Here is a 25,855-nt window from a genome sequence, read left to right as displayed (position 1 = left end):
GGCCGCCGGGGCCATGGCACGGGGCCGAAGCCCGCCGGTCGCCGCCTCCGGTCGCCGAGGGGTTAACGCCGCTGGGCCCGCCCCCCCGCGCGCATGGCACGCGCCGCCGCCGCCTCCTCCCCCCTCCGCGCCCCCGCCCCTCCCCGCACCGCCGCCCGCTGCCGCCCGCCGCCAGCTCCCGACTGCCGCTCCCCGCCCGTTTCCCCGCCTTATATAGCCGCGAGCGCCCCGCCCCGCCCCGCGCAGGCGCGCTGCTCGCCCCGCCCCCGCCGCGCGCCGCGCCCCACCCCCGTCGCGCGCCCGCCGCCGCCACCGCGGCTCCCCGCGAGCCGCAGGCCCCGCCCCGCGGCCAATCGGCGGGCGCGGGGGGCGGGAGCGCGCGCCGCGCCCCTCCCCCTGGTTGCAAGTGCAAGCGGGCGCTGATTGGCGGGGCGGAACGCCACTCGCGCGCCGCTCCACCAATCGGGGGGGCGGGGGGAGGGCCCGGGCCGTACCACGCGCGGGGGGGCGACCTTCAGGGCGGTGCTGAGGGCAGCGGCCCCCGCCCCCCGCGCCCGGCCGGTGGCACGGCCCGAAAAGAGTCCCCGCGGCGCGGAGGGAGACCCGGGCGGTGCTTTGGCCCCGCCCCGCCCCGCGGCCCGGCCCCGGCCCCCCCGGGGCTGCCGGGGGTCGGCGGCGGGGCCCGGAGGGCGGGGTGGGGGTGGGAGATGGGGGGGTGCGGGCGGAGGAATCCCGGGGCCGCGCTGGGTGATGCGGCCCGGCCGCGCGGAGGGAGATGTAAACAAACCGAGCGGTGATGAGGTCCGGCTTAAAGGCGCCGCGGGCCCTCACCAGAGGGGCGGGGCGGGGCGGGGCGGGGCGAGCGAGCGAGCGAGGGCGGGAGGGAGGGGGGGCAGGGGGGAGGGGGGCAAGAGTGGGGGGCGCCCCGTGGGCACGGGGGGGGGGCAGCCCCCGGGGACCCCCCCCCGCCATGGCCCTGCCACCGAGGGGACACCGGGACACCGCGCCCGGGCCTGGCATGGGCCGGGGGGAGCAGCCCCCGGGGGACGGAGGGGCCGGGGCCGGGGGGCGGCAGGGCCCGCACCGGGCCGGGCCCGTGCCCGGGGGCGCTGGGAGCGGGGTGACCCCCCCCGGCCCGCAGGTGCGGGCCCCGCCGCCCCCCTCCCCCCGGGTTCCCCGCAGCAGCACGGAGCGGGCGCCGGGCTGAGAAGGCAACGCTTTAATGGGGCTGGGGCCGGGCGGGCCGCGGGCCCCGAGCCCCCCGGTGCTCCCCGCGGACCCCCTCGGGGGGGGGGGAGGGGGGGGGCTCCGGCCCCGCTGCCACGCTCGCGGTGCGCAGGCCCCGAGCCCCCGGTGCGTGATGGCGGCGGCGCTGCTCTGGGTGCGGGGAGCGCTCGGTTGCCCCCGTGCGGTGCTGGCCGGGCCCCAGCGGCTGGTGGCGGCCGGTGGCGGCGGTGCGCGGCGGCCCTGCCCTCCCCCCCCACACCCACCCCGGAGCCGGCTGCGGGGGGGCTCCGGGCGGCCCCGGGCTCGCAGCTCGGCCCCCTCGGGGGCAGGAAGGCGGCGGTGGGGAGGGAGCCCCGGGCCGGGAGCCCCGTCCCTCCCCGGTGCGCCGGTCCCGGCTCGTGAGAAGCCGGAACGAGGGACGGTGGCGGCGGCGGGGCGGGCGGAGCGGGGCCGTCCCGCGGCGGTCACCTCTTGGTGCCCTGCCAGCGGCGCAGCAGCCACTGGGTGACGAAGGGCCAGGCGAGGAGGAAGAGCAGGGTGCGCGGGGACACCGCCAGCGGCCACGGGGACGCTGCCTGGCGAGGGACAGACGGGAGCGGGGTGGGCGGGGGCACAAGGTCACGGTGGCACCGGTGAGACCGAACCCCCCCCTCCCCCCCCCCCCCCCCGCCGGCCCTTATCTGAAAGGGCGGCGGGGGCCCCGTCACAGCCCGGCCGTCCTTCTCGCGGCCGTCGTCCCGCCGAGGTCTCCTCGTGCTGCCGCCGCATCGTCCCTGCTGCCTGGACGCTGGGGACGCGTCCCCGGCGCTGCTCCTGCTTTCCAGCTGAGGGACCGTGCCCCCGTCTGTCCCCCCGCCACCCCCAGCGGTGTCGGGGTAGGGGCTGGGGAGCCAGACCCAAGGGGGCAGGGCCACGTAGGGGCCAGCCCCGTGCAGCACCGTGCCTGCCTCCGACTCACCTGCGGCGCAAGCAGCCGGCCACGTTCGGTCCCGGAGGCGCCGCCCTGCGAGACAGGAGAGGCGTCAGGGTGCGGCCGGGGCTGGGCAATCCCCGTCCAGCCGCTGCGTCCCCAGGGGACAGGGGCTGGGCAGAACCGGGCCCGGGCAGGGCTCTGCAGGGCACTGGGGCCAGGATCCCAGGGGCAATGGGGATGACGGGGGCAGCAGCTCCCTGCCCGCGCCTCGGGGCAGCTCAGAGCAGCATCCACAGCCTCCGCCCTGCCACACAGTGACTGCAGCCCGAGGTCTCTCGGCACCTGGGCCACCCCGGGCTGCATTGGCAGGGACAGGGACCGGCGACACCTTGGGGGGCACCACAGCCCCACCAGCCAGCACCCGCGGCTCTCCGCGTGGCCAGGCACGTACCTGCGCGGAGGCGAGCGTCTCCAGCTCGCTCAGGCGCTGCAGCACGCGCTGCATGTCGTCCTGCAGGGCCCGCACGGTGCCGGCCACGTGGGCGTCCACCTCCACCAGCAGCCCCTGGCTCCCGTGGGCAAGCTCAGGGGCGCCCTCGGCATCCTGCGCCGCCCCGGCGAGCTGCGGATCTGCAGGGTGCAAAGACGGGCGCTGCTCAGACAGGAGGCGGCCGGGCGCTCGCACGTGGCGCGGGGGCGATGCCACTTGCCCAGGCAGGCCGAGCTCCCCGAGGACCCGAGGCCGCACACTGCTGCCGATGGCTCTCAGCGGGTGCCTGCGCCCTGCCCCGGGCTGCCCGCACGGCTCTGCCCAAGCTCGGCACACGCAGAGCCAGGAGCTCCCAGCCCGGCCCAGCAGCCCACGTCCCTCTCCCCCAGCGGCTCTGGGGACAGGGACTGGCACCGTGTCCCCAAGTGCAGCAGTGGCCGTGGTGGGCGACCTCTGCCCCACCGACACGGCACCTGCACACGCGGGGTGCCTCGGTTCACCCAGCGCGGCAGCGAAGGCCAGGAGGGTGCCTGGCCTGCTTGGCCGGGCCCCAGGGCCCAGCGGAGCCCCAAAACCTGCCTCGCCACGGCCCGTGTGACGCCCAAATAATCCTCGCTGTGAGTGGGGGACAGGCAGGTGCCTGCCGCGGCACGGGCTGCTCCTTGGCCCCCGCGCCACGCTGCCCACTCGCTCCAGTGCCCCGGGGACAGCCCAGCCTGGCTTTATCGGCCTCGTTACAAGTTAACTCCCAAGGTCAAGCAGCCCGGGAGGGTTGGCGGAAACATTGACGGGGAGATAAGCGCGGTGGCGGGCCGTGCTCCTGCCCCTCCGCAGAGGGAGCCCCGCTGGCGAGGGTGGCGGAGCCAGCCCCGAGCATGGAGCCCCCGGACGTGTCTGGCGGGACGGGGAGAGCACGGGGCAGGAGCAGGGCTCCTGGCTCCATCCCCGCAGCAGCGCAGACGCCGGCAGCACCGGAGGCTGCTGGCGTGCGACTGGCACCGCAGGGAGGGCTGGAGCAGGCAGTGGTCCTGTCCCCTGGGCCAGTGCCTCCAGGGGCACCAAGACCAGCTTTGCCCGCCCAAGCCCCGCGGCAAGCTTCCAGCCGCGTCCGAGGGCACCGAGACGCTGCCAGCGGGGCCGTGCAGGGCTCGCTGCAGGGCTCACGATGCCGGGGAGCCGCGCTCCAAGCCGGGCTGCCGCAGGGGAGCCACGGGCCTAGCGGTGCAGGGCAGCGGGCACAGCTGGCACAGCCCGGGGACGACAAAGGGGACCTGTCCCAGAGGGGTGAAACACGGAGCTGCTTGGGCCCCAAGGGGTGAAGAGAGGGCACGCACGGGACTTGCGGCTACTGCGCCAAGCTGCCGGTGGTCACAGCCCTCGCCTCTCTGCTCAGCCCCTGCACGGGCACCCCAGGGCTCCCCGGCGGGAAGGGAGCAGCGGGAAGGCGCCAGGAGCCCAGCGCTGCACCCACCTCTGTCAGAGCCCGGGGCTGCGAGGCCAGTGCCGCTCCTCCCCGCTCGTCTTCTGCCTTCGCCCCGCTCTCCCCGCCCAGCGGCACGGGGCGCTCGGGGCTCAGGCCCGGCTTGGGCGCTGCTCGGGGAGAGCCCCTGCTTGGCCAGCGGCTGCCCAGCCTGTGCGGGGGTAGAGAAGAACGGCCCTGAGACCCTCCTCCCACGCCGGGGGCTGCGGGAGGCCGGGGCGGAGGTCCTGGAGGACCCGGGCGGCCTCGTGCCTCCTGCCCATGGGCGCTCGCTGCGGCACTGGAAGCGCCCCGCGCTGCGGGCGGCACCGCGCTGCCTGCTAGCGCAGGGACGAGCAGGGAGCAAAGAGTGAGCGGGCGGTGCCACCGGGCACCTGCACGGCTCGGGGCCGGCCCTGCTCGGCCGCCAGCGCCCCGCTGGGGCTGCGCTGCAGCAGCGAGGGAGGCCGCGGGTGCTGCTGGGGCACCCCGAGGGCTCCTCAGCCTGCCCTCGGTGACGGGGACCGGGCTCCAACGGCACTGGGACGCAGCAGGGCTGCTTCACGGGGGCCCCTGCGGATGCTGGGGGTGTCGCAGGGCTGCCAGGAAAGCAGTGCGGAGGTGACAGCGAGACGCAGAGGCAGAGAGCCGCCCGTTCGGAGCAGGGCTGACGGCAGGGGAAGTTGCTGCCGCGGTGTGGCGGGACCCCAGCCCTCCTCGAGGCCGTCCTGCCCCGGGAGACGTTACCTGCTCGGGCTCCATCTGCTCCAGGGTGTCGCAGAACACTTCCCCCTCGGAGTCGCTGGCCACCTGGCTACCCTCGCGCGTGTCGGCAGCAGGAGCCAGCCCTCCTCCTGGAAGGGAAGCACAGGGCTCAGCCGCAGGCGGTGCCGGCGTGACAAAGGCGTTTCGGGGGCCGCTGCGTTCGTGGGGCAGCGGGAGCCCCGCACGGGCGGGCACAGGGCAGCGGGGCTGCAGGCGGGCACAAAGGCGGTGTCTGCGTGCACAAAGCAGGGTGGCAGGAGGAGGCCGGAGCTCTTCAGCGGGAGGCTCAAAGCAGCGTTAACGCCACCTGCGCGAGGCAGCAAAGCGTCGCTCACGCTCCTGGGGAGGAAACCGAGGCACAGAGGGCGAAGGAACGGGCTGCTGCTGGATCAGCACCGCGGCCGGGAGTCCAGGGACTGAATTCCCCGTCCCCTCCCCACCCGACGCGTTGCGGAGCCTCACTCGCAAGCCCCGGCGCGGGGCTTTTCAGGACAGGTTTCTGCGCACGTCCGGCTCGCCCCGGGAAGAGGGCTGCCGTGTCCTGACAGCACGAAGCCTGGCACGGAGCGCTGCAGCATCCAAGGCCCCAGGGAATTAAGTCGTCGTCCCCCCCCCTCCGAGTCCAGCGCTGCTGAGGGACACCACAGCGCACCCCGGATGTCCCGCGGGTGCCACCAGCGCCCGGGTGACAGCGCCCGGCTGCACTCACAGCCCCGGCCCACGCTCGGCCGCGGGCGCTCGCTCCGTGACCATATTCGCTCCTCGAGGGAGGGCCGGGCAGGACTCCTCCCTGCAGCACGAGGCCGAAGCAGGGGCCCCGCCGGGCGGGGAGAGCTGCGCGTGCTGCCACGGGGCGGGGGGAGCACAGGGAGTTTGCTCTCCCCAGCACAGCGCCGGCAGCGGGTGGGTGTGCTGGGGCCGTGCAAATCCACCACCAGGGCGCTGACAGCCCCAGAGAGCGGCTCCCGGCCCCGCCGGCTGGGCAAACTTGGCCTGAGCCGAGGGAGAGCTTCCCCTCCCGGAGCACGGACCTCCCAGGGCATTTGCCCCGTCTGCGGGAGCACAGGAGCACGTCTCACTCCCGGCCCTCAGCCCCCAGCGGCAGTTGAGCAGAATCAGGCCCCTTCGCACAGACACGAGCGACGCGGAGGCACCCAACGCGCTCAGGGTTACCCCGGGGTCCACGACAGCACCGAGAGCTGCCCCCACGGGAAGCTCCGGCTCCGCGTGACCGGGGCGGTGCCCGAAACACGGGCAGGGTCGGACCACACGTGCCTGAAGCCAACAGCTCTGCGGAGAGACGGGAGCCCGGCCCGGCCCTGTCGCCGGCGCCTCCTCCGCGGGGTCTCTGCCGGGTGCTGGCCACGCCGGGGAGACCAACCTGGCGCTCGCTGCCCGTCCTGCTCCTCCCGCCGCTCCTGGGCCGGGCTGCTCGCTCGCTCGTCCTGGCTGGGGTCGGCCGCCTGCTCCTGCCCGTCTGCACGGAGACAGAGAGAGGGAGAGCAGAATGAAGGCGCTGCGGGCGTCCCCATGGTGCAGCCCGCCCTGCTCGGCTCCGCGCTGCGCTGGGCTCCTCGCAGCTGTTTCCCTGCTGGGCAGAGCAGGGGGACGTGCGGATTTGGGAGCCCGGTGCAGGGAGGACGTGCACAGCGGCGAGCTCGATGGCTAGCAGCAGGGGAGGAGAGGCTTCGCCCCGGGGCAGGCAGCAGCCAGAACGCGTCTGCATTTATGTACCAGCTCCCCCCGTCTCCCCGGGTGCCCGGTGGGGCCCACGGGGTGAAGCCAGCCACGCAGCCCTTCGGCAGCCGGGACTTTGCTCCCTGCTCCTGGCCAGGCAGGGATGTGGCAACGCCGCCCTGCCGGCGCCTTGCCCACGCACCTCCACGGGGCTGCCGTCCCCAGCCCGCCATCACGACAGGCTCCCGGCCACGGGACGGGACCGTGCGGCGCAGGAGCCAGCGTGAAGGCTGCTCCGAGACCGCCGCCGTCCCCAGGTCTCTGCTCAGAGCAACCCCTGTGCCTGCTCCAGCGGGCAGGGTGCGGTCACCTCCGCCGCGAGGAGCCGGGCTCCGCCAGCAGCCCCCATGCGCCCGCGGGGCCGGAGGAGCAGCACCGCCTGGGCGGCAGGACGGAGGTGCTTAACTGTGGGTCCGGGGTTGCTTCAGTCTCGGCCTACGTGTGCAAAGATGCTTGGGAAAGCTTTGTCTGGGCTCCAAGTCGCGGTTTACGGCGCGCCGGCTGTAAATAAACAAGAACGAGTGTGGCTTGGCCACCGCGCGCACCACCTCTGTCCTGCAAGGCGAGGGGGAAACCACGCAGCTCTCTGCGGGCCGGCGTCTGCCACGTTCTGGCCGCACCTCGGGCACCGCTCCCAGCGCCCACCCACCTTCCTCGCCTGCAGTATCACCAGCAGAAGTTGCAGCAGCGCAACATCTCACGGCAGGTTTAAGAGCCTTTAACACAAATGACTCAACAGCTCAAGAAGTTCAGACTTTTAAACCATGTTTCGGGCGCCTGGGGTTCATTTGCTCTGCAGACAGTGCCGGGTTTAGGTACAAACGAGGCTGTCATTTCTGCGTGTCACTACGCAGGGGGACACTGGCGAGTGGGTAGTGACTGGGAGTTTAGCCCCAGCTTCTATGTACCAGAGAAAAATAAAGTCTATTTGCATTTTAAAGGAACTAGATTTGACGTCAACATAGAGAACAAAAGCGTCTGGGCACCATGGGACGGAGCAGCCACTGTAAGGCCAAGCCATACAGGAGCGTGCCCCCCAGGCGACGTGTTTCGGCAGCTCTGCGGACACGGGGTGACAGTGGCTGTCAGAGTGGGGACAGATGCCTGGGGACAGGCAGAGAGCGAGGCTGTTTGCCAGAGCTCTTCTGACGTTAGGGAAGCGCTGACAGTTTATACCTGCTGCGAATACACCCCATGGCTCACCTGCTGCTGAGCTAATCTGCTGGCAATTAGGCACAGGCACACGTCCGGATGCACAGCCTTTCTGCGGCAGCCACCCCTCTGAAACAGCACGGATGGCTCCCAAACAGCCCAGCCCCTCACTCGCTCAACCACTTCTCGCAGGAACCACCCTGCTCCTGGGGTGAGAAGGGTCCCCAGCGACCCCTCTGCGTGAGACAGCAGCCACCAGCCACATGTGGAAAGGGCTGGAAGGGGACTTTTTACAGTGCAAGGCTGTCCCAGCATCTCCAGATCCCACTAATCCTCTTTCTCAACCCCTGTTTCTCCACCTCCGCTCTGCTGCAAAAAAGGCACCTGTTTCTATCGGATGACCCTGGCTCTGCTTGGCAGCCCACCCTGCCTGGAGGCGTGCCCGTGCCCAGGCTGACCAGGAGAAAGGAGAGCCCCGCGGCCAGGATGCTGAACCTGCGCCGAGCCCCTGGCGCTACTTTTGGCTGCATACGGCCTTGGGGAAGCCAAAGCTCAAGTTTCCTCCCCAGAAGTTTAGGGCAGAGAGAGCCCAGGCTGAGGAGACACCTGCCGGAGAGCGGTGCCCAGACAAGCACATCAGCAGCACCTGCTCAGGAGCTGGGGAGCCAGGCGGGACGTGGTGTGTCCCCCCCGTCCCCTCTCGGGGAGCAGAGCCTCGAGGCGAGGGCTGTACCGGGACAGCAGCAGCAGGGGGGAGCAGGCGTGAGGAGCACGGCACAGGAGCGAGGGGCGTGCGGGGCAGCGGGGGGCAGCGGGGCTCCCACTCACCCCCTTCCCCTTTGAAGAAGTCCTCGGGGGGCCGCGGCATGTCGCGGATCACCTCGTAGAGCGGCTCGAAGTACTTGAACATCTCCCGCGTCGCCTCGTCCATGGGCACCGTGTCGATGACCTGGGGACGGCCACAGCTGCGGCGGGGCCCGGCGGGGGCACCGGGCCGGCCCCGTCCCGCTCCCCGCTACCTTCTGGGCCACCTTCTTCATCTCGGCCACGTACGCGGCCATGGCCTCCTCCTTGGACATCCGCCCCAGGCTGTGCCACGCGTCCCTGCGGGGCACGGCGCCGTCAGGCGGGGCCGGGCCGGGCCTGCACCGGCCCCGGAGCGGCCCCGACCCCCTCCCCCCCCCCCTTACCACTTGTACCGGCCGATGGGGTCCCAGAAGCCGGGCCGGGGGCCCTGGCAGCGCCCCGCCGTCGCCTGCTTGTAGTAGCTGTAGAAGCGCAGCATCTCCTCGTAGGACGGCCGGTACGAGCCTGCGGCACCGCAAACGGCTCAGCGGGGGCCGCGGCCGCCGCCGGGCCCGGTAACGACCGAGCTCCCCCCCCCCCGCCCCCGCCCCCGCCCCCGCCCCGGGGGCCGGCAGCCCGGCCGCACTCACCGCTGCGGGGCAGCCCCTGGATGACGCGCACGGCGGCCCGGAACTGGGCCCCGCAGCCCGGCTCCGCCATGGCCCCGCCGCCGCCGCCCCGGTCCCGGTCCCGGTCCCGGCCCCGCCGAGCGCCTCTCCGTGAGGGGGAGAGCGCGGGGCCAATCAGCGCGCGCCTTTCATCAGCGCCTCGGCGCCGCGCCCAATCAGCGCGCCGCTTCCGAAACGGGCTGCGCTGCCCCCTCCCCTCCCGCCCCGCTCGGTGAGCGGCGCGGCGGAGCCAATGGGAGCGCGGCGCGAGCGCTCCCTGCTGGATGAGGGGCGCGCGGCAGCCAATGGGAGAGCGGCTCGGTCGTGGAAGCAACGCCCCCTGCTGGCCGAGGGCGGGGCTGCAAGGCGGCGGGCAGGGGGTGGGGCCCCGGGGCGGGGCGGGGGGATTTAAAGGGACAGTGGCATGCGGGGGGGGGGGAACGGGGACAGGGACGGGACGGGGTGGAGGGGGACAGGGACAGGGACAGGGACAGGGCACGGGGGCACTGCAGCAGGGCGGTGAAGCAGGGCACCAGAGCTGGTTGTGGGGACACTGGGATGGGCCCGTGGGATACTGGGAGCACTGGGAGAGGTACTGGGGGCACTGGGAAGGGTGCGTGTCGTGGGGGGGGGCTCACCGCGGGGCGGGTGTCACTGCGTGGGGCAGGGGACTCACCACGGGGCACGGGGCAGCTGGGCCTAGCGGGGCAATCGGTTATTTTTGATTATTATTTTGGTTAATTATAAAAATATAATTGGGGTTAATACAAAAATCTGATCGGGTTAATTGCTGTGGTGAGGAGGGGGTGGAATTGGGCGTCGCGGCGCTTCCCCGGTCCCCACGGTGAGGCTGCAGGGCGTGGGTGTGCTGCGGGGGGACGTGGGTGGCACGGGGACGTGGGTGGCAGGGAGGCACACGGTGCCCTGGGGACATGGGCGTTACGGTGACAGGAGTGCCCGGGGGGCCACAACCAGCTCGGGGACCACCATGGGCAGACCTGCAGTCACCTGGTGGCTGCCTTGTCCCGGCCCTCAGCCAGGGCTGGGTGCGGGGAGGGGGCCAGGCCCCGTCTCTCGGCAGCCCCCCGCACGAGCACAGCTTGGTTTTCCCACATTTGGGGGATTTGCCTTCACCTGAGCTCCGCGTCCCGGACTCGGGAGGCTCAGGTGCAGAGAAAAGCCCCGGAACCGCCGCATCCCCACCCCGCAGGGCCGCAGGGCCGCGCCGCTTGGCGACATCGCCCGCGCTCGGTGCAAAAGTTCAAGACCCAGCAAAACAAGGCAGCGAGGAGGATTTTCCATCCTCCCGCGGCTTCTGAGCTCCCACAGAGGATTCCTGCCCCCCCAGGACGGCGGCCTGGGCTCTGACTCACTGCAAAACCAGCCCCGGCCGCGGCGAACGCCCCGGCTCCAGCCCGCCGTGGTCTGGTCCCTGATTCACGGGACGCGTGCTGTGCTGGACGGGGCCAGGACCGCGAGCCGCTGCCCATCGGCTCCCTCCACATCACGGCAGAAAATGGCAATGCTGCGAGGGCCCGGGGTGGGATCCGCTCCCTCAGGGCCTGGGGTGGGATCTGCTCCCGCTGCGGGCCGTGAGGGATTTCCAAGCCGTGCTCCCCCCCCCGGCCTCGGCCGTGTTTATTTTATGCAATAAGCCATTCTTTCCCCGCTTGTAATCCTGCTATTAATAATATTGGTGGTGGCGATGGTTTGTTTTTTTTTTTTTTTGCTGGGTAGTGGTTATGCAACGTGTTTTGATTCCCCGGCGCGGCCCAGGGCTGGTGCAGGATGGGGAGGGGGGGGGACGTGTCCTACCCCCGGGAGCTGGTGGCTGCCGCCGCGCTCACGGCACCGTTTCACGGTTCGCTTCTCCCCCGGGATCCTCCAAAAATCGCTTGGTGTCGGCAGCTGAATTCCTGCCCGTGCAACTCCCCTCGGGGGCCGAGGGCTTGGAGCGGGGCCAGGGCAGAGCCCAGCTATCCAGTTGCAAGTGCATTTCGGGGTGGATGCAGCTGCTTTCTGAAGTTTTCCAGCAGAGAAAGAGGCGTTTTGCATCAATACACCAAATGCCTTCATTTGCGCATAAATAACACCAAATGCCTTCATTTTTGCATAAATACAACAAATGCTTTCTGCAGCTCCTGAACGGGTAAAAGCCTCGGCCCAAGCAGAAGGGGGCACTGCCCTGGGCTCTGCTGCCCCTCGTTAAAATTCCCCAAGTCCCAGCGTCCCCAAAGGCCTCAGCACCCCAAAAACACATCCGAGGGGCTGCCCAGATGTTCCCCCCGGCTCCCCACGTGCCCCCAGCTCACCCAGGTGTCACACCGTGGTGCCCAGACACCACCCCGAGCTGCCCAGGTGTTGCCCTGGATCCTCAGACATTGCTCCAGGATGCTCACAGACCATCCAGGACACCCAGGTGTTGCTCCAGGGGCCCGAGGGTCTCCCTTGAAGTAGAGGTGTTGCTCCAGGATAACCAGAGGTGGCCCCAGGGATGCCCCGATGTCATTCTATGGTGCCCCAGTGTTGCCCTGGCTGTACAGATGCTGCCCCAGGATGCCCAGAGGTCACCCAGGTGCCCAGATGTTGCCCCAGGACAACCAGAGGTTGCTCCAGAGATGCCCAGATGTTGCTCTGGATTTACAGACGTCCCCCCAGAGTGCTCAGAGATCGTCCATAGTGCCCAGATGTCATCTCAGGGTGCCCCCCAGTCCCACATGTGGCCACGGTCACCCCCTCCCTGACCGGGGATGTCCCCCCGCGTGCTGTGGCTCCCATTTCCTCACTTTGTGCTGTGGTTCCCAGTCCCCACGTCCCAGACTGGGGCAGCCTCTTGTCCCCCCGGTGCTGGCAGTTTTGGCAAGAAGTGGTACCAGCCAGGTGGAAGCAGCCCTTGTCACTGGCACAGGGCTTGAAATCAACGCCCGGCTCGGGTGGAGGGGACGGGGATGGGGAGCCTGGGATGGGGCCGGGGGCGCTCCCTCCGCACCCACCCATCCGTCCGTCCCCTCCGACCTGACCTGAGCAAGGAGAGAGCCCGCCACAGCCGGGGGAGAGGTGGAAATGGGTACAAATGGAGTGAATTGGGGCAAATCCCCCCCCCCCATTGTACGTGTATGCACACACACAGGCATGCACACACGTCCACAGCAGCACACATGTGCACATGGCTGCACAAAGGCACGGATGCACATGTGCACACAGCTGCACACACGTGCACACAGCCACCTGCACATGTGTAGGTGTGCACACGTGTGCCGTGCACACACGTCCTCCGCAGTGTCACGTGGAGTCAAGGGGACATGGTGACACGGCTCCTGTGCTGCAGGCCTTGGTGCCAAAAGCTTTGGTGCCGGGATCTGGACCCCAGCTGCAGCGTGACCCCAGGCAAGGCCACCATGTCCTGCACCACCGACGTGGCCGTGTCCCCGTGTGCCACCAGGCTGCCACCACCCCGGTAGGCCAGAACAGCGTCACCCAGTCCGAGCACACTGGGTGCCACTGGTGCTGTGACAAGACGCTGTCCCCGGGTGCGGTGGCAGAGGGGTGGCCCATGTGTCCCACCTGATGCTTGGCACCAGCTCCAGCACCGGCAGTCGTGTCCCCGGGCAGAGCGGGGTCCTGTGACGGAAATGGGGGGGCCCCCCCCGGTGTAGGCCCCTGGGTTCAACCCCCCCGGTACTGCTCCCCCCCGGTGCAGAACCCCCCAGTACTGAACCCGCCCCAGGTGCAATCCCCCTGGTACCGACCCCCTCTGGTACCAAACCCCCTCAGTACCAACCCCCCGGTACTGACCCCCCCCCCCAGTACAGAACCCTGCCAGTACCACCCCCCCCTCGGTACAATCCCTTCGGTACCGCCCCCCTCCGGTGCTGTCCCCCCGGCACCGAACCCCCTCGGTGCAGACTCCCCCCCGACGCAGCATCCCCCCGGTACCGACCCCACCCCCCGATGCAGAACCCCCCCTGTGCAATCCCCCCGGTACTGACCACCCCCTCCCCGGTACTGACCCCCCGTGTACCAAACTCCCCGGGTACCGAACACCCCCCCGGTGAAATCCCTCCGGTACCACCCTCCTCCGGTGCCGCCCCCCTCCAGTAACGAACCTCCCGGTACCGACCCCCCTCCGGTGCCGACCCCCCAGCAACGACCCCCCCGGTGCATTCCCTCCAGTACCGACCCCCTCCAGTGCCGAACCCCCCGGTACCGAAGCCCCCGGTGCCCCCCCGGTGCCGACCCCCCTCTTGCCCCCCCCCCCGGTGCCGAACCCCTTCGGTACCGAGCCCCCAGGTGCCCCCCGTTACCGAACCCCTCGGTACCGAACCCCCCGGTACCCAAGCCCCCGGTGCCCCCCCCCCGGTGCCGAACCCCCCGGTACCGACCCCCACCAGTGAAATCCCTCCGGTACCGAACCCCTCGGTACTGACCCCCCGTGTACCAAACTCCCCGGGTACCGAACACCCCCCCGGTGAAATCCCTCCGGTACCACCCTCCTCCGGTGCCGCCCCCCTCCAGTAACGAACCTCCCGGTACCGACCCCCCACCGGTACTGAACCCCCTGTTGCCCCCCCCCGGTGCAATCCCCCCGGTGCCGAACCCCTCGGTACCGACCCCCCCGGTACCTAAGCCCCCGGTGCCCCCCCCCCCCGGTGCCGAACCCCCCCGTTACCGACCCCCCCGGTACCGACCCCCCCGGTACCGACTCCCCCCCGTTGCAATCCCTCCGGTACCGACCCCCCCAGTACCGAACCCGCCCGTACCGACCCCCCCGGTACCCCCCCCGTTCCCCCCCCTCCCCGTCCCGGCCGGGTTACGCCTCCCGGCCGCGGCGCGGCCCCTCCCGGCCCTTCCCCGCTCCGGGCCCCGGTCCCGGCGGGGCCGCCCCGCCCTGCCCGGCCCCGGCCGCCGCCTCCGCCCAGCCGGGGGGGGCCGAGGGGGCAGCCCCGGGGGCCCGGCGGACACCGGCAGCACCGGGCCCTCGCCATGATCTGCGGGCGGAGGGCGCGTCCCGGCGCCGAGCAGCCCCGGGCCCCCCCGGACGGGGCCGGTGGCCCCCGGCGAGCCGGCAGAGCCTTCAGGAAGATGGGTGAGGACCGGGGGGGGGGCACCGGGGGAGGGTCCCGTTCTGTCCCGTTCCCCCCCTCCCCGCGGCAGCGAGGGTCCCTGGTCGGGCGGTGTCCCCATGCCGGGAATTGTCCCCAAGGGTGGACGAGGTCCCCGTGGTGGGGGGGGTCACCGTGGTGGGGGCGTCACCGTGATCAGGGGGTCACCATGGTCAGGGGGTCCCCGTGGTGGGGGGGGTCACCGTGGTTAGGGGGTCCCCGTGGTGGGGGGGTCACCGTGGTCGGGGGGTCACTGTGATCAGGGGGTCACCGTTGTCAGGGGGTCCCCGTGGTGGGGGGGTCACCGTGATCAGGGGGTCACAGTGATCAGGGGGTCGCCGTTGTCAGGGGGTCACCATGGTCGGAGGCTCCCCATTGCCAGGGGTGTCCCCATGGCTGGGGGGTTCCCTATTGCCGGGGGGGGTCCCCACTGCAAGCAGAAGGGGACAGAGCCCTTGTCACCCCCGTGCCACCCCCTCTGGGTGGCCAATGCCTGTCCCACGGGGCACAGGGGGACAAGGGGCTCGAGGTGGCCAGGTGGCGGCGGGGGGCTGTGTATGGCCTCACATGGCGGGGGGGGGGGGGGTCCTGGTTTGGGTCCTGTCGCGGGTGACGGGGCAGGAGCTTGGCTCCAGTGGCTTCAGGCGCATGTCCGTGCGTCCGTGTGTCCTGGTGCCCGGGTGTCTGGGTGTCCCTGCATCAGTGCACCCGCCCGTCCATGCACCCGTGTGTCCTCACATGGCTGCATCCGTGTGTCCGTGCGTCCCTGCAGCCCTACATCCTGCAGCCCTACACCCACCTGTCTGTATGTCCATGCATCCGCACATCCCCCCGTGGCTTGGCCGGCTCCTGGCCCCCAGCGCCATGGCTCATGTGGGGGCTTCATGGCCCGATGGGGACAGGGACAGTTCCCCCAGGAAGGTGTCACAGGAGGTGGTGGCAGAGATGGTGGCCGTGTCCCCGAGGCTGTGGCCCACTCAGGGACCCAAAACTGCCGTTTCCCACCCCAGGCAGAGCGTTCCTGAAGGGAGCGGGGGCACAGTCACTGGGGCCGTTCTCGGAGAATGGTTGCAAAAAAAAAACCAAAACAACTGAAAAAAAAAAAAGGAGGAAATAACTTTCGTGGAGAATGGACGGAAAAGTCCTGGCAGTGAGACCGTGGGTGTGCAGGTCCCCCGAGGCCACCCCGTCATTGTGCCCAGCCTGGTCACCAGCCCCATCCGGGCTGGGACCGTCACCACCGTGTGGTCCCTGCCAGCCCTGGGGGCACGGTTGGGGCTGCAGGGGACAGGTGACAGCCCCGTGCCTGGCACTGCTGCCAGCAATCCCACACCAGATTTGGGCGGCTTTGCTGGGATCCAGCAGCCCTGGCCTGAGGGCTGGGCTCCGTGACCGCTGCTGTGCCCTGCCCCGTCCTGCCCGGCCATGTGGTGCCCAAGACGGGCTGAGGGCAGTGGCTTGTCCAGTCCCGTCCCATCCCGTCCTGTCCTGTCCTGTCCAGTCCCATCCCATCCCATCCCATCCCATCCCATCCCATCCCATCCCATCCCATCCCATCCCATCCCATCCCATCTGTCCTGCCCTATACTACTCCATCCCCTCCTGTCACACGTTCCATCCACTCTTTTCTATCCCATCTGACCTGTCCCATCTTGTCCTGTCATGTCCTATCTGTATTGTCACACCCTGTCATGTATGTCCCATTCCATCCCAAACCATCCCAAACCGTTGTCCTGTCCTGTCCATCTTGTGTCATGTCCCACGCCACGCCACGCCACGCCATCCCATCCCGTCATCTGTTCTATCCCCTCAGTCCCATCCTGTCCTGTCTTTCCTGTCCCATCCCATTACATCATCTTTATCCTGTCCCATCCTGTCCCATTCCATCTCACCCCATCCCATGTCATCCTGTCCTGTCCTGTCATTCTGTCATGTCTGTCCCGCCCCATCCCATCCCGTCCCGTCCCGTCCCATCCCATCCCATCCCATCCCCTCGTCTGCCCTGCAGCGTGCACATACCACACAGAGATGTGCACAGAGCCCCCCCATTCCCACCCGGTGCCCCCGGAGCCCCCACCCCGGCGCACCCACGGGCTGGTCCCCTCGCAGGGCTGACGGAGGACGAGGACATCCAGCTGATGCTGCGGGGCTCGCTGCTGCGCAAGATCAAGTCGCGGCGGGCGAAGGAGCGGCTGTACCGCCTGCAGGAGGACGGCATGACCGTCTGGTTCGAGCGGCGCTTCAGGCGCGCCCCCTCCAAGCAGATCTGTAGGTGCTGGCGCTGGGGGACCGTCCCCAGGGGCTGGGGACCCCGGGCTGGGTCCTGCCGGCCTCGAATTGCGGGGAGCGGCGGGGAGGGGGGCAGAGCCCCAGCCCACGTGGGGTGCGGGTGGGAGCTGGCACCTGGACCCCAACTCAGCCAAGGCCCCCCCTCCTTGAGCTTGTTCTGCCCCCCAGCCATGGACCAGTGCCTCCCAGTACCTCCCAGTACATCCCATTCCACCCAGTGCCTTCCAGTACACTCAGTGCATTCCAGTGTGTCCCAGTGCACCCAGTGTATCCCATTGCCTCACAGTGTACCCATTGCCTCCCAGGGCATCCCATTACATCCCAGTGCATCCCAGTGCACCCCATTGTGACCCAGTGCACCCCGTGTATCCCATTGCCTCTCAGTGCATCCCATCACATCCCAGTGCACCCGGTTTCTTCCACTGCACCCATTGCCTTCCACTGCCCCCAGTGCTTCCCAGTGCCCCCAGTGCCCCCCAGCTGAGCCCCCCGAGCCCACTCCCTTTGCGCTCCCCCTCGGGACTGGCGCAGGGACCCAACTCCATCCCGGCCAGACTCTGTCCCCACTCCCTGGCGTCACCCAGCTCTCTCCACGCTCACTGGGACGTCTGCCCAGTGCTGGCACCGCTGTGAGACGGCGCCATCCCCCCGCTGGCGTCACCACCCCCATCCCCGCAGGGGACAGTGGCCTGGACCTGCTGGGCTCTGTCTCGCCTGGGATTAGTGGCTTTAGCACGGCCGCAGCATCACCCGTGCCGAGAGTGCCCGGTCCCTGCCCACAGCACCCTGGGGAGCGGAGGGGACACCCAGCGCCGCCATGGGGACACCGGGGGTGGCCGCCAGCGGGGTGCTGGGGCACGGTGGGTGGGGGCGATCCCACGGCCGTGCTGAGCCATCGGCTCGGCTGGGGGCCAGTGGCCTCCTCCTGCACGGGGTGGGGACCGTCACCGCGCGTGTCCCCGCAGTCTCCGTGATGCACATCGAGGGCGTGCGCCAGGGCCACCAGTCGGAGGGGCTGCGCAAATACGGCGGCTCCTTCCCCGAGCGGCACTGCTTCACCATCGTCTTCAAGGGCAAGCGCAAGAACCTCGACCTGGTGGCGCGGGGCGAGGAGGACGCCCAGCACTGGGTGCAGGGGCTCACCAAGCTGATGGCGCGGCTGCAGGCCATGAACCAACGGGAGAAGCTCGACCAGTATCCTTTGTGGGACAGCGGGGCACGGCGCGGGGACAGCTTGGGGACAGCCCGGGGCGGCGGCCACGGCGCTTTCCTTAGTGCGGCGCAGCTGGATCCACGGCATCCTGCAGCGAGCCGACAAGAACAAGGACAACAAGATGTGCTTCCAGGAGGTGAAGAGCATGCTGCGAATGATCAACATCGACATGAACGACATCTACGCCTACAAGCTCTTCAAGGTACCTGCCCTGCGCCCTGTCACCCGCTGTCCCTGCTCTGCTGTCACCTGGCTGAGGGCACGCTGGCTCCTTCCCTGCCCACCCCTGCCAAACACAGAGGACTGTCAAACTCATGGCACCCTGAGCGCTGCCAATGTCCGGGTCCTCTTGTGATGGGAGCTGTCCCCACACTGTCCCCACATGGCTCCATTGATCCCCAGGGTGTGACACCTCCCCAGGTGGCTCTCTGGGGACAGCAGCACCTCCCCAGGGCCCTTTAACCCTAGGGAAATTGAGGCACGGCCCTCTGCTCGGCTCCATGCTGAGCTTGGGGGGCAGAGGAACTGGGGGGACACAGCGGGGTTGTGACCCGCGTACTCCAGGTGACAGAGGGCTGAGGGGCACACAAAGGGGACACCTCCCATGCACAATGCGGCCCCAAGCCCCCCAGCAGGTAGCCGAGCCCCCCCCAAACTCATCACACAGACTCCCAGCCTGGGTGGGTCTGGCCGAGGGGACGGTCCCCAAGGCCAAGGGGACGGTCCCCGAGGCCGGGCTGCGGTCCCATCAGGAGTGCGACCGCTCGGGCGACGAGCGGCTGGAGGGCCGGGAGCTGGAGGAGTTCTGCCGGCGGCTGCTGCGGCGGCCGGAGCTGGAGGAGCTCTTCGGGCACTACTCGGGCGAGGACTGCGTGCTGTCGGCCGAGGAGCTGCGCGAGTTCCTGCGTGACCAGGGCGAGGAGGCCACTCTGCGCCAGGCCCGTGCCATCATCCACGCTCACGAGCTCAACGAGAAGGGTAGGGACGGGGATGTGCCACGATGAGGACGGCAAGCTCGGCTGGTGGCTTGGGTGCGGAGCAAAGGGGGTGGCAGCTCATGGGCGCCCTGGGGACATGGTGCTGTCCCCCAGGTAGGCATGGGGCTCCCCAGGGCTGGGGTGAGTGGCTGTGTCCCTCTGGTCCTTCCCTGGTGGTGGCACTGGGTGGCAGTGCGCCAACACAGGGGACATAAGGGTGGAGGTGGACACCAAAGGGACCTCTATGTCCTTAGGGTGCCATAGTGCACAGTGAACATGGCATAGCCCAGGGGACGGGGGACAGCAGGGCAGGGACAATTGCCTCCATGTCACCAGCAGGACGTGGGACATCTGAGTGGAGGTGGGACACCAGGGAGACCTCCACGTCCCCTGGGTTTATGATGCCAGGTGATCATGGTGCTATCAGAACAGGGGACATCTGGGTGGAGATGTGACCTCCATGTCCCATGGGAGCTGTGATGCCAGCCCCAGGGTGGATGTGGCACTGCCAGGGGCTATCAGGCAGCGATGGGACACCCAGGGGACATTTGTGTCTTCTGGGTACTGCAATACAAGGCCTGGGGGTGCTATCAAGATGGGGGACATTGGGGTGGGGACAGGGAACCTCCACATCTTGTGGGTGCCACCATGCCAGGTCCAGGGTGGTTGAGGCAGAGGTGGACGGAGGACATCAGGGTAGACATGGCCCACCCAAGGGGACTTGCGTGTTCCCTGGGTGCCACAGCGCTAGGCCTGGGTTGAACATGGCACTGCCAGGAGACAGGGGACACCCGTGTGGGAACAATCGATGGGGTGCCACCCTGCCGGCTGCATGCCAGCCCTCTGCAACACCCCTCCGCTGTGTCCCTCAGCCAGGCAGCAGGACCTGATGATGCTGGACGGCTTCATGATGTACCTGCTCTCGGCCGCCGGTGACATCCTCAACCAGGAGCACACCAAGGTGCACCAGGACATGAGCCAGCCCCTGTGCCACTACTTCATCTCCTCCTCCCACAACACCTACCTGACCCACAACCAGATCGGCGGCACCAGCAGCACCGAAGCCTATGTCAGGTGGGTGCTGCGAGGTGCCCGTGGGCACAGCGGGGTTGCTCCGGGTGGCGCGGGGACTCACCCGGCGGCGGCGCGGTGGCAGGGCGCTGATGACGGGCTGCCGCTGCGTGGAGCTGGACTGCTGGGAAGGTGCCGACGGGGAGCCCGTCATCTACCACGGCCACACGCTCACCTCCAAAATCCTCTTCCGCGATGTCATCGAGAGCATCCGCGACTACGCCTTCAAGGTGAGGCCGGCGCTGGCAGCCCCGGGGCGGGTGCTGGGTGCCGGGTGCTCAGCGCTGCTTGTCCCCGTCCCCGTCCCCAGCAATCGCCCTACCCTGTCATCCTCTCGCTGGAGAACCACTGCGGGCTGGAGCAGCAGGCCACCATGGCCCGGCACATGAAGGCCATCCTCGGGGACATGCTGCTGACACAGCCGCTGGACGGGCAGGACCCCGACAACCTCCCAGTCCCCGGAGGTGAGGCCACCCCGCCTGCCGCGGTGTCCCCGTGTCCCCAGCCCGCCCTGAGCTCGGCCCTTCGTCCTGCAGCAGCTGAAGGGGAAGGTTCTGGTGAAGGGCAAGAAGCTGCCAGAGCCGTGGGGTGAGCCCCAGGGTGTCACCGCCATCCCCAACCCCGAGGAAGAGGAAGAAGAGGAGGAGAAGAAAGAAGAGGAGGAGGAGGAGGAAGTGGAGGAAGAAGAGGAGGAGGAGAGGCTGCGGGAGAGAAGCAGCCAGCGGGTAAGGGGCTCTCCTGGGGCTGTGGTGCCAGGGGACCGCGGTGCCCCAGCAGTGCCAGCAGAGCGGGGCAGGTGAGCACTGCGGCGTCCCCCAGCACGGCCTCGCTCTCTCCTCTTCCAGGCGCTGCAGGAGATCCAACCGCTGCAGGTGGGTCAGGGTGGTGGAGGCGGGTGGGGGTCACGGGGGGCGAGCGGCTCTTACTGCCCAGCTTGGGGAACCCCTGGTGGTGCCTCTCTTGCCCTGTGGGGTCTGGTGTGCCATCTCTGGGATGTTCTTGGGAACACCATGGCCTTGGGTCTCCATCACTTTGGGGCCTCCATCACCTCTCAGTCTCCATTGCCTTGGGGAGGGTTCTCCATCACCTTGGTTTTCCATCACCTCGTGGTCTCCACCACCTTGAGGTCTGCATCACCTCAAGTTCCCCATTGCCTTGGGCTGTCCATGACCTCAGGTTCTCCATCTCCTTGGGGTCTCTGACATCTTGGCTTGTCCATCGCTTTGGGGTCTCCATCACCTTGGAGGTCTCCATTGCCTCAAGTTCTCCATCACTTTGGTAGCCTCCATAGCCTTGTAGCCCCCACAGCGCCAGCGGTGTGGGGGCTCTGCGGACCCTCAGGTGGCTGCTGGTGGTCCTGATGCCGCGGTGGCTCCTGCAGGCCAAGGACGCTTCGCAGGTGGCCCCAGAGCTGTCAGCGGTGGTGGTGTACTGCCAGGCCGTGCCCTTCCCTGGCCTGGCCCAGGCCCTGCAACACCCCCGGCCCTGCGAGATGTCCTCCTTCAGCGAGAGGAAGGCCCGGAGGCTCATCAAGGAGGCGGGTGAGGGCAGTGGAACAGGGACGGGGATGGGGATGGAGCCACGCCAGGACACGGGTCAGGGCTGGACCAGGTGGGGATGCTCTGGGCCCTGTAACTGAGGTGGCTCCCTGGGCTGGGGACACGCCGGCCACAGCCAGCTCAGGACTGGTGGGGCTGGGGGCTCGGGGTTGAAGGTCAGGGCTTGGGATGTGGCATCTGGGGGAGTATCTGGGGCCAGGGCCTGGGCTCTGGGGCCAAGGTCTGGGCTTTGGGCTCAGGCTCAGGGCCTGGGGTCTACAGCCAAGGTCCAGGGTCAGGATCCATGTTCAAGGTCTGAGGTTGGGGTCAGGTTTTGGGGGCCAGGCCAAGATTTGAGGTCCACGCCCAGCTGGCTGGGCAGGGTCTGCGAGCATCCCCTGGCACAGGGGTGTGGGCAGGACGTGTGGCACCCATGGGTGCTGTGGCCCCTGCCCTGCTCAGCTGGTGTCCCCCAGGCCCGGCGTTCGTGCGCTACAACGCCCGGCAGCTCAGCCGCGTCTACCCGCTGGGGCTGAAGATGAACTCCTCCAACTACAACCCCCAGGAGATGTGGAATGCCGGCTGCCAGCTGGGTGAGCCCCCAGAACCCCTGGGCACCCCCAAACCGGCACCCCCAGGCCCAGCACCCACCCTGATGCCCCTGTCCCCGTCCTTGTCCCTGTCCCCGCAGTGGCCCTCAACTTCCAGACGCCGGGCTACGAGATGGACCTGAACGCTGGGCGCTTCCTGGGCAATGGGTGCTGTGGCTACGTGCTGAAGCCCCCCTTCCTGCGCAGCCCCCACATCGAGGGCCCCTGCTGCCTCGTGCTGCACATCAGGGTGAGGGTCTCCCCCTCCTGCCAGCGTGGGTGCCACCTGCATCCCCACTGGGTGACACCAACACCAACCCCATGCCCAGCCGGGCACTTCCCACCTCCCTTCTCCTGGGTGACACCAACCCCAGGCCCAGCCAGGTGCCACCCACCTCTCTTCTGGGGGACACTGGTCCTGTCCTTGCATCTCTCTGAGAACCACCCACGTCCCTGCCCCTGGGTGACACTGCCCCCATCCCAATGCCCATCCAGGTGCTGCCCATCTCCTGGGGGACACCAGCCCTGTCCCCACTCCCAGCCATGCGCCACCCTTGTCCCTTCCCCCGAGGCCACCGTCCCCGCTGTGCCGCCAGCCCCCTGCACCCTCTGGCCCGCAGGTCATCACGGCCCAGCAGCTGCCCAAGCTGAACCAGGAGAAGCGCAGCTCCATCGTGGACCCCTTCGTGCGGGTGGAGATCCACGGCGTGCCGGCCGACTGCAGCAAGCAGCAAACCGGCTACAGGAGCAACAACGGTGAGCGCCGCCGGGCCCCAGGGCACCCAGTCCCCGGGGGTGGGGGGGGGTCCTCCGGGCACCCCGTGGCCCAGAGGTCCTCTGTGCGCCCCAGGTTGAGCTGGTGCTCAGGACATCCCAGTCCTCCCAGTGCTGCTTCCTCCTCCTCTCCAGTATACCCCAGCCTGGTCCCGGTGCCACTCCCATTTCCATCAGCACTGCCTTGCTGGTCTCCCTTGTCACCCCAATCCCACCCAGTACAGCTCAGCCTGCTCCCAGTATGGCCCCCCCTTCCTGCCAGTATACCTCAGCCTGTCCCCATTGTCACCGACATTTCCCCAGTATACCTCAGCCTGCTCCCAGTGTCACCATCATTCCCCCAGTATACCCCAGCCTGGCCCAAATGTCACTCCCATTCCCCTGGTATACCCCAGCCCGGTCCCAGTGTCACCTTCATTCCCTCCAGTATACCCCAGCCTGCTCCCATTGTGATCCCATTCCACCCAGTACATCTCAGCCTGGGCCCAGTATGAACCTCATTCCTTCCAGTATACCCCAGTATGAACCCCATTCCTTCCAGTATGCCCCAGCATACCGCCCCCAGTGCCACCCCCATTCCCCCACTCCCCCCACACCCCACCCTGGGGTGACACCCGAGCCACCAAGGACCCAAACCCAGTTGGGGCGAGCATGGCGGCGGCGTGATGAGCCGGTCCCATGCCCGGGGTGGCCGGTGGCCGCGGTGGCCGTGCCCACCCTGACACGGTGCCGCAGGCTTCAACCCGCGCTGGGAGGAGACGCTGACCTTCCAGCTGCAGGCACCCGAGCTGGCGCTGGTGCGCTTCGTGGTGGAGGACCACGACAGCACCTCCTGCAACGACTTCGTGGGGCAGTTCACCCTGCCCCTGGCCAGCATGCGGGAAGGTGGGTGGGCGCCCGCGCCCCGCTGCCGGGATTTGGGGGGAACGGCCCCGCGCCGCCCGCTCAGCCCGGCTCTGTCCCCAGGGTATCGCCACATCCACCTGCTCTCCAAGGATGGGGCGTCCCTGTCCCCCGCCACGCTCTTCGTGCACGTTAAATGTAAGCGCCTGTGAGGTCCCCGTGGCTGCGGCGGGGGGGACGCCGCGTCCCCGGCCCGTGCCGCACGTGGGGTCAACGTGCCCCTGCGTGGGGCTGGGCACTCGCCCGCGCCGTGGATGCCCCACTCCCTGCACGGGGCGCAGGGACGGGCTGGGGACACCGCTCGCTCGTGTCGGGGACAGGGTGCCAGCTGGCCACGGTGACAGCAGGGCGGGTTGGGGGTCCCTGCGGGATTAGGGGACCCTATCTGTGTCCCACGGTGCCACCCCATCTGCACACCCTGCTCTTCCCCTCTCTGGCTGTGACCACATGGGGACAGGGACACTGTGACAGCCAGGACAGGGTGGCCAGGCCACCACCAGCCCAGCACAGCTCTGGGGGCACGATGAGTGACAGCAACCCCCCCACAAACATCACCAGCCGCAGCCATGCTTGATCCTGGCCCCTTGGGCTGCAGGGGTGGTGACTGCCACCACAAGGTCCCCAAGGGGACCCTGCCACTGCCACCACAGCCATGGTATCGAACCTCCACTTGGCTCAGCGCAGAACGCAGGGCCGGCCGCATTCAGACCTGTGCTCGAGTACTGGCGATGGTCAAAGATCTATACCCGGCTGTCAAGCGAGTCGAATAAAGGTTTATTGTAACAGAGCCTGCCCGACGTCCTTGTCACCTGCTGGCATCTGCAAGGGTGGCTTTGGTGGCCACGGGGAGCAGGAGGAGATGGTGGGAGCCCCATTTCCTGATGTCCTCAACAACACTGGGAGCTGGTCGGAGCCAGGTTTTGCACGCCCCAGGGTCCCACAGCCCCAGAAAGCCCCATGGCTCCTGGCTCCACTGCCCTCATGGTTGGTGTCCCCCTGTCACCACTACGGGGTGGCCCCCAGCTCCGCAGGGAGCAGGAGGGGACTCAGAGGTGCTTGCATTGGTGACACAGGACCCTGGGCACCAGGCTGCAGCAGCGCTGGCAGCGGGGGCGTGGTGACTCCCGGTCCGCCACCGAAGCCAAACCGGCCCAGGCTGGGGTGGGCAAACAGATGCCCACGGGGCAGGGACGTGCCACGGGGCACAACAGCCACAGCGCACGGGGGGACAAGGACGCTGGGAGTGCATAGATGGGCACTGGCTTTGCGTGCAGCTTTGGAAACCTTTGGCATGGAGATCGAGAGCATCTCGGAGCGATGGAAACAGGCGGGCTGACGGTACCGGGGAGCAGAGACAAACCACGGGGCTGCACCATCGTGCCGTGGTGACAGCGCAGCCACCGCCGGCCACCAGCAGCATGGGGACAGGCAGCCTGCCCTGCTCCTTCCCCACTCCGAGTCCCAGTGCCCGCGGCATTTCCTGGAAGAGGCACCGCCGAGCTTTGCAGCAGGGCTGGGGTTGGCAGCAAGCTTCTCAGGCGTTGGTTTTCAAAGACGACTTAATGGGCTAGAGGGTTTCCGTGGAAGAAAACATTCCCTTCGCCTCTGAGGCTCCTGCAGCACATGATGATGAGCCTGGTGGAAGAGGCACTGGGGTGGCTGGAGAGGCTGACCCCCCGGGGAAGGCTGATGGCACGTCGCAGGGCGATCAGTGGCGTGCGCGTTGCATTTCAGCGATTCAGAAAACCAGTGTGGACAGCACAGCAGCCGAGCGGGGCACCTCGAGGTGCGGCAGCGGAGATGCAGCAGGCACCGTGCGGCCCTGGTGCCACCTGGGGCGGCAGAGGGGGAGCACCCCGGAGTTCGAGCAGAGCTGGGTGCACACGACATGCTCCGACAGTGGCAAGGATCCGGGTCCCCCAGGTCTTTGGGAGCTGCTGCTTCTCGGTTCAGCGCTTGCCCCATTGAGCAGAGAGGTTTTGAGTCTCCAAGGCTGGGGAGGAGAAGGGACAAGGCATTGCTTGCACAAATAGCCCTTAAAAACAAATACTGAGGTGCTCCCAGGACTGCAGGGAGGGACGGCACCATCCTCCCTGTCCATGCACTTGCGGCAGAGCTGGGCCGGCAAGGACCGAGTTTAACAGAGGAGGGAGCGGATGGAATCGGCCGAGCACGGGGACAGAGCCACAGGAGAGTGCTCC

General features: G+C 68.8%; 2 protein-coding genes across 3 annotated transcripts; one reads left to right on the top strand and one right to left on the bottom strand.

Moving 5' to 3' along the window:
• Positions 1 to 1,584: 1,584 nt before the first annotated feature.
• On the bottom strand, positions 1,585 to 9,282 carry ACBD4 (acyl-CoA binding domain containing 4). 2 transcript variants are annotated; one of them, XM_035566859.1, is made up of 10 exons: positions 9,180 to 9,282; positions 8,934 to 9,054; positions 8,763 to 8,847; positions 8,572 to 8,692; positions 6,236 to 6,331; positions 4,837 to 4,943; positions 4,102 to 4,261; positions 2,592 to 2,770; positions 2,186 to 2,230; positions 1,585 to 1,802 (listed from the first exon to the last, which is right to left on the bottom strand). In XM_035566859.1, exons 1-10 carry the CDS (start codon positions 9,247 to 9,249, stop codon positions 1,692 to 1,694), a joined length of 1,095 nt encoding a protein of 364 aa, XP_035422752.1. In that variant the 5' UTR covers positions 9,250 to 9,282; the 3' UTR covers positions 1,585 to 1,691. The 2 variants fall into 2 exon arrangements, with proteins under 2 accessions (XP_035422752.1, XP_035422753.1); XM_035566860.1 differs by lacking the exon at positions 6,236 to 6,331.
• A 4,898-nt stretch (positions 9,283 to 14,180) lies between these two features.
• PLCD3 (phospholipase C delta 3) lies at positions 14,181 to 24,441 on the top strand. The gene is made up of 16 exons (XM_035566868.2): positions 14,181 to 14,283; positions 16,409 to 16,567; positions 17,554 to 17,782; positions 17,874 to 18,003; positions 18,554 to 18,779; positions 19,651 to 19,852; positions 19,935 to 20,079; positions 20,160 to 20,318; positions 20,386 to 20,574; positions 20,695 to 20,721; positions 21,231 to 21,390; positions 21,864 to 21,980; positions 22,079 to 22,227; positions 22,598 to 22,733; positions 23,487 to 23,636; positions 23,718 to 24,441. The coding sequence occupies exons 1-16, from the start codon at positions 14,181 to 14,183 to the stop codon at positions 23,804 to 23,806; spliced, it is 2,370 nt and encodes a 789-aa protein (XP_035422761.1). The 3' UTR covers positions 23,807 to 24,441.
• The last annotated feature ends 1,414 nt before the right edge of the window (positions 24,442 to 25,855 follow it).

This window comes from Cygnus atratus, chromosome 25 (genome assembly GCF_013377495.2).
Source record: "Cygnus atratus isolate AKBS03 ecotype Queensland, Australia chromosome 25, CAtr_DNAZoo_HiC_assembly, whole genome shotgun sequence".
NCBI classification, from domain to species: domain Eukaryota; kingdom Metazoa; phylum Chordata; class Aves; order Anseriformes; family Anatidae; genus Cygnus; species Cygnus atratus.
Note: the sequence above shows the minus strand (reverse complement) of the source record. Positions and strands in the feature narration are given on the sequence as shown.

Excerpts from the sequence above, each read along its gene's own strand:
- ACBD4 (XM_035566859.1), bottom strand. The coding sequence starts at position 9,249 with ATGGCGGAGCCGGGCTGCGGGGCCCAGTTCCGGGCCGCCGTGCGCGTC. Across the intron at positions 2,771-4,101 it reads AGCCCCGGGCTCTGACAGAG|ATCCGCAGCTCGCCGGGGCG; the intron begins GTGGGTGCAGCG and ends TGCACCCTGCAG. Across the intron at positions 2,231-2,591 it reads AGACGCTCGCCTCCGCGCAG|GGCGGCGCCTCCGGGACCGA; the intron begins GTACGTGCCTGG and ends CCTGTCTCGCAG.
- PLCD3 (XM_035566868.2), top strand. The coding sequence starts at position 14,181 with ATGATCTGCGGGCGGAGGGCGCGTCCCGGCGCCGAGCAGCCCCGGGCC. Across the intron at positions 19,853-19,934 it reads AGCACCGAAGCCTATGTCAG|GGCGCTGATGACGGGCTGCC; the intron begins GTGGGTGCTGCG and ends GCGCGGTGGCAG. Across the intron at positions 20,319-20,385 it reads TCCCAGTCCCCGGAGGTGAG|CAGCTGAAGGGGAAGGTTCT; the intron begins GCCACCCCGCCT and ends TTCGTCCTGCAG.